The 6,032-nt window shown below is 45.2% G+C and overlaps 1 protein-coding gene across 1 annotated transcript in view; it reads right to left on the bottom strand.

Moving 5' to 3' along the window:
- Nucleotides 1-1,501: 1,501 nt before the first annotated feature.
- LOC309412584 (putative glutamate receptor) overlaps nt 1,502-6,032 on the bottom strand; it is a gene marked incomplete at its 3' end in the record, with an annotated part of 12,012 nt that continues 7,481 nt past the window's right edge. The window contains exons 5-10 of the mRNA XM_082009514.1: nt 5,532-5,758; nt 4,577-4,674; nt 3,829-4,046; nt 3,051-3,276; nt 2,170-2,417; nt 1,502-1,603 (exon numbers count right to left, since the gene is read on the bottom strand). Of these exons, the coding sequence (XP_081865640.1) occupies nt 1,502-1,603; nt 2,170-2,417; nt 3,051-3,276; nt 3,829-4,046; nt 4,577-4,674; nt 5,532-5,758 (1,119 nt within the window). The remainder of the gene's footprint in view (nt 1,604-2,169; nt 2,418-3,050; nt 3,277-3,828; nt 4,047-4,576; nt 4,675-5,531; nt 5,759-6,032) is intronic.

Below are 6,032 nucleotides of genomic sequence, written 5' to 3'. Positions count from 1 at the left end.
CCTGTCAGCTTTTAAACTTCCCTAAAACGTTTCACGCTCTTTGCAATTAATTTGATTGAAGGACTGATCCACCTTCTAACCTAACAACCATTGCTGAAGCTGTATTTCAAAAAGAACTGTCGTGATCCGAGGCTGCGTAGCAGATAACCGGACAGCACTAGTCTACCAACAGGCAGTAACTCAATTGCTTTCACTGTTTGGTCTTGTTAACAGTTGGGTGAGAGGGGAATTGTGCAACTATACTAACTTAGAGTCTCACTAAGTTACCCTCAAAGTGAATGTGTAGCGCTTTACTCAGGAACACCCAGCTATCTTCCTGTCGCAGGCATGTTAGTTTCTGTTGCCTTCAGTTATTTAATGCTGGGACTGATCAGAATTAGTCTCTTTGTTCGTGCAGTTAAAGCCATTTCCAAGTAACTGAATTCGCTTTTTTTCCTCCCCCTCTTATCAGCTGTGCAACACATAAAAGGAGCTATTTAACCAAGAATTTGCAAACCAGCACGTGCATGCATCAGTCATTACAGCTCTGAAATGAAAAACAGCTTAATTAGAAAACTATTTAATATGCAGCTGAGATCACTGTTCCCCGTGAATTTCAAAGATTCTTCTTTGAGAGCAAGAGAATAATGCAAAATACCCATTACTCACTGTCTCACCCTTGCCTGGTAAACTTCTACTTGGTTTTAATTGCCCAATTACCAAACTTCATGCTCTAGTACTGTTGGATTTCAGCTATCAATCGTCATCTTAAATACTTCTTGATCAGGTTAACTAAACTAGGACAAAGCATCCTCTATAGCTAAACAGGGAAACGTATCCTGTGATGGGAACCTGACAAAGGACAAGACCATGTCTTGCATTTAAGTCTAGTAGCTCCCGAGCTGCATGGTCTCCCTTTCTGGGGTTTCAGGCCGCTGCAGAGAATGCAGTTAAGTCCTGCATCTTGGGGCTTTGTGCAACAGTACTGTTGTTTCCGATTCACAAATGACCTTCACGGTGACCAGCGTCTTCTGCTTAGAAGAGGGGAAGAGTACAGTCTACTTATAACTAAGGTGTTTAAGAAGCAGTTTTTCTCGATTAGAACAGTCAGAGGAGAGCTTTAATTTTTCACAATTGAACCTCATACTGTAAAGAGTAAGCAGAGGCTTCGCATTAACCTGTCCCAAGTCACTTACTCCTACAGGCGTTCATGTACTTGCATAGTAGACTTCTAAACTAAATACGGATCCACCATCTTAGCCATCTCAGCTGTATTTTACCAAGTTGTTAACCTCCCTTATTTTTAAGTTACACTCTATCCCTTATCAATTTAAATTCTTCCAAGCCACTTAATTTTCTTCTGTATCCAGCTCCACCACCAATCCAGAATTGCTCTCTGTGTTTGTAATTAGAAAACTAACACTCTAGACTTGCAGAAAACCATCTTTCTATATTGATGTAGTTCCTACGAAATATGTATGGTATAAACCTAATACATGCCCATTCCTTAAGCAAAAAATTCTTAAGCATTAGCCCTCCCTGAAGTCTCCTGGCTTTGTCTTGTACTTTCTTTTATACGTAGACGAGTGCACATTTCTTCTGTGAAAACAGAGCAACAAGATTTCTGAAAAACAAGAGGGGAGGAAACAAGGGGGTGAGTTGTTCTGTGTCATGAAATCCACTTTTTAAGGGTGCACAACCCATCTGTTGGAATGGATGGAGAACAAGAACACCAAGGTGCACATTCAGATATTCGTGCAGTTTCATTTACGTGTGTTTTCCCACTTGTCAAATGACTTAAGAACAGCCATACTTGAGAATAAACTTGTTAGTGATGATTTACTGTCCTCTGTACACACTCAGCCTACTGGAATGCAGTTTGGCTGCCTCGGAATTACAGTATATGTTTCTACTTAATATTTGGGGGGCTCGGGGGGCTATTTTATTATTGTTAACGCTGTTCAGGCTACACAGCTATGTCACAGCCCAAGCTATGACATTTCAGCACTTTAAAGAGTAAATACATAGCATGTCTTGCACCCCTCATCACACTGCCTTGCTTTCCTTAGAAAAAGCCAGACGGGGCTGGAAATCCAGCGTTGTGCACAGCGGAGCGCTGGTGCCAAGCTTCTCCACGTGAAACCGAAGGGATACAAGGACGTAGGACAGGAGATAATGACCACCGCCTACCTTTACATGTCCAGCAGCGTGTCTGCTCTTATTTGAGAGCTCCACCACAGCTGCAATCACTCCCAGTGCAAGGCCAATTGCAAGAGTAAGGAAGAGCCCACCCAGAGCCTGGGGCTGCAGAGGACTCCATCTGTCTCTGCTTTTGTGAAGGCAGCTGCTCTCCCACCACTTGTTACGCAAGTAGTCGAGATCACCCGATTCACGCAGTTTGAGGACGGCAATGGAGAGCTTCTTAGTCCACAGGGATGCTGGCGGCAGCAGAATGAAAGAGAGAGAAGAGCATGGGAGAGATCACAGCCACTATAACATTTTGAAGCAATCTGCTGCTACACTACCAAGCAGGGTTAGCTGGGTGCTGCTTCCCCACTGTCAGATGGTCGTTCCGAAAACCGAACACAACAGACTAAGACTTTTCTTAGATAATTATTTCAAGATAATGGCCATTCCTGCCCTATCCATAGATGGATGCAATACTTGCAAAATAATGACAGTGAAGGATATTTTGAGGAACACAAGCAGTCATGCTCCACAAGAGAACAAACTGTCAACCCTGCTAACTATGTTAGGAGCTCTGCATTACTGGGACCAAGGCAAAACCAAAACCACCCACAGGAACCAGTGACACCCCCGACAGTTGGAAGTTTTTGCACATTACAGTTCAAAGTAAGAGTCCGTGAGCGCTAGTGATAATTCATCTACAGAATGAAGACATTGCATAGCAGCATTCCCAATCTGTTCAAACTGGATTATTAGAGTTAATGCAGAAAATGTGCAAGTTTCAGTACGTGGCTATGCCAGGCTTTTTGCTCTGCCAGTCTGCTACTTCAAACCCGTGGAATCCGAGTGGAGAAGTGGGACCGAAGTGGTGCATCACGACTAACCCTGAGTGGTGGCAATGCCAAATCCTCTGGCTCCGATAACTTCCGGGGCCCTGATCAAATTGCAGTGCCTTGCAGCTGCAAGGTCTTGGGAGATAGATTCACCAATGAAGGCATAATTTGATTCCATCACACGTTGAACGGCTTCCTGGTAGGTTTTCACTAAAACGTGGTCTCGTCTCTTGTCCATATATTCGTAGATCATCTGATGGATAGGGTTCTTGGAGTTCTGCAGCCCAAAAATCCAAGTGTCAAACTAAAGTGTAAAACAATCATCCAAATAGATCTGCATATATGTGCAACAGTTGCAAAACAATTCGAAGGAGTACTTAAGCCGTTGCCCTTTGAGCCCTCTCAACTGAAAACTACATACAGCTAGCACAGATTTCCCCTCTAACACACAGTGTTACAGGGATAGAAGTACTAAATGTTTCCCACCCACTCCCCTGCCCAAAAACAACCCTTGCAGGCATCCAGTTAATGTATCCAGAAGTTACCTACGTCAGTCCTCACATTGAGGTACACCAGGATAACCCCCGAAGACTAGCACCGCTTTCTTAAAAGAGAATACACTATAAAAATAGAGTCCTCCGCAGGCTTTCCTCTCTGAGAAAAGGTGGAAGAAGAGATGAACAAAACAACCAATCCCATTATTTGAAATATTACAGGAAAACTGATGGAGTCTACAGCGATGAGCGTGGTATATATAAGGACCTATAAGCATGAGCTAGACAACTTGGCCCCAGCTTAGCAGTTCTGTGCACAATTAGATTCTCTGCACCTTGAAGAAGTAGAAAGTAGAGGAGCCATCCAGTGTCCCAAACTCAAGCTTTCTTTGCTTCACAAGATCTTCAAAAGTCTGGATTGGGAGCTGCTCGCTGCCAGAGCTCAGCAGAGCGGTGAAGTTGGCAATGTAGGCAGCCAGCAAGGCAATGGTGAACAGCCACCAGACAGCAGCGATGACCCGCACAGACAGCGCTTTGGGCCGAGGGGTGACACCTGCATGACCAGAGGAGCCAATAAAACGCATGGGAGGTGATGTATGGTGAGAGAGCGCCAAAGAACCTTAGATCCATGAGCCTGAGCTAAAGACTGACTTCCCTTTAAATAAAGGCCAAACTGCAAAACTCACCCTGCAGCTACTTAGTGCATGAGCCTGAAGAGACCTACCATGGCTGGTCTGAACTGCATCAATACTGCATGCGATGCAGCATTGAAGCAACATCAGCCACCAAAAGCAACAACAAACAACTCCACTCCACGAAGCACCAGTGCAATGGTCAGCTTGACATTCCCTAGAGCAATTGTTACAGCAGAAAGTATACATTCCTCAGCTGAAGACAGCCATCTGTACAATTCCAACAAGTCCCAAACTGGGAGTTTCACTGTTGTCAAGTGTCCCTATCGGAACATCCCTTCCCTCAACAGGACAGCACACCATTGTTAGGCCAGATGAGAGCCAGACATGCAATCAGCTTAAAAAACCATACTGCTCCCAGAGCTGCTTTGTTGCAGTCCTTTCAGCTCACCTTGCAGGGCAAGTGCTCCGGCTCCAAACCAGAGGCTATTTAAGAAGGTAAAGTGGTTCTCTTCATTCTTTGGCTCATTCCATTCACAGGGGCTCAGTCTGTGGGAAAAGGACAGGATAAAACCAGACATTCAGGGGAAAAAGAAAGAAAGAAGCCTGCAGTGTGACTGCAGCAGTGCAGGTAGCCTGGAAATGCCCTTTCCTTCCATGGTAGCTCCTCCTTCACCTGAGTTCCAGTTTAACCAGTGCAGAGGACGGTACTCCTGCTCAGTGCCTCAAGGAGTCTACAACAGTGCTGGCTTAGGGGGTCCTGTCACAGGTTTGCCAGACACTTTCTTCCTGAGCCACGGCACAATCTCCTTGGCACACGTGAGTGGCAATAGTGTCTCTGCTACCTAATATCAGCCTGAGGGCTGCTCCTTGGCACAAATCCTTACCTATGAAGGTTGTGCAGGAAACTCGAAAAGCTGCGATAGAGCTTCTGCTCAAGACTGCAGCTGCAGAGAGCATTAGTGTGGCCTAATCAAGAAAGGGGGAGAAAGTTGCATCTCCTGGGAAGGGGGTGGAGGGCTGGCAGACAGAATCTCTTCCACAAGTCAGTGCAGGACAAAGTGCATAAAAATACACAAGGTGAAAGACCTGCACGTAGGAACATGGTGATAGTTCAAAACAAACTCTGATAAAATGAGAAAGAACAGCTGAAGTACAAACACACAGTCCTTTTAGCAACTCTAGGTAATCCACATCAAGAAGGCTGGTGCTATTTGTGGGGAGATCCTACTCTTAATGTTGTCTTAATCTGACATGACTTAAGCTTTATTAGCCCTGGTTCTGGACCTGTACAGAAGGTTCCTCGAAGCAAAATGCACCCTGGTACTTTCTTCAAAACTGAGTTCTCTTCAGAGCTGAGAAAGCAGTTGACCTGAACAAAGTCTGCGAAACAAGTTCATTTATACCTGGCGACAAGAAAGAGGCAGAAGCACGTCAGCACGTAAGCAAATAGAAGGCCAGTCCAGGTCTCCTTACTGAAAGGAGCCAGGAAGTGGAAGAAAGACATCTCCTGAGAGGCAGTATCTTTTCGAAGCAAGATACCAATCCCAGTCTGCAGGAACGGTGTGGTGAAGGAGACCACCTCTTCCCTTGCTGATGTTACTGTCAATGGAGCCACTGCAATATCTGCTTCCTATAAGATGGAGATAAAAAATAATCAACCATCCAACCTACCTGAAGAATTCTGTCACTCAAATAGAGTACTTCCCAGGCTGAACGGGCAGGTATCTACATGGCAAATCACTTCTCCGTGTCAACAGACAGCTATCAGCTTAGACTGTGAGCTCCAAGAAACAGGACAGTTTTCCATTTTGCATTGTTCACAGTGGGGTGCTGGTTGGTATCTGGGGCTTCTGGTTTCCCACTACAGCACCACACACACAAACTGAGGCTGTGCACCATGAACC

This window comes from Phaethon aethereus, assembly GCF_964289735.1.
Source record: "Phaethon aethereus genome assembly, chromosome: 21".
In the NCBI taxonomy this organism is placed as follows: domain Eukaryota; kingdom Metazoa; phylum Chordata; class Aves; order Phaethontiformes; family Phaethontidae; genus Phaethon; species Phaethon aethereus.
Note: the sequence above shows the minus strand (reverse complement) of the source record. Positions and strands in the feature narration are given on the sequence as shown.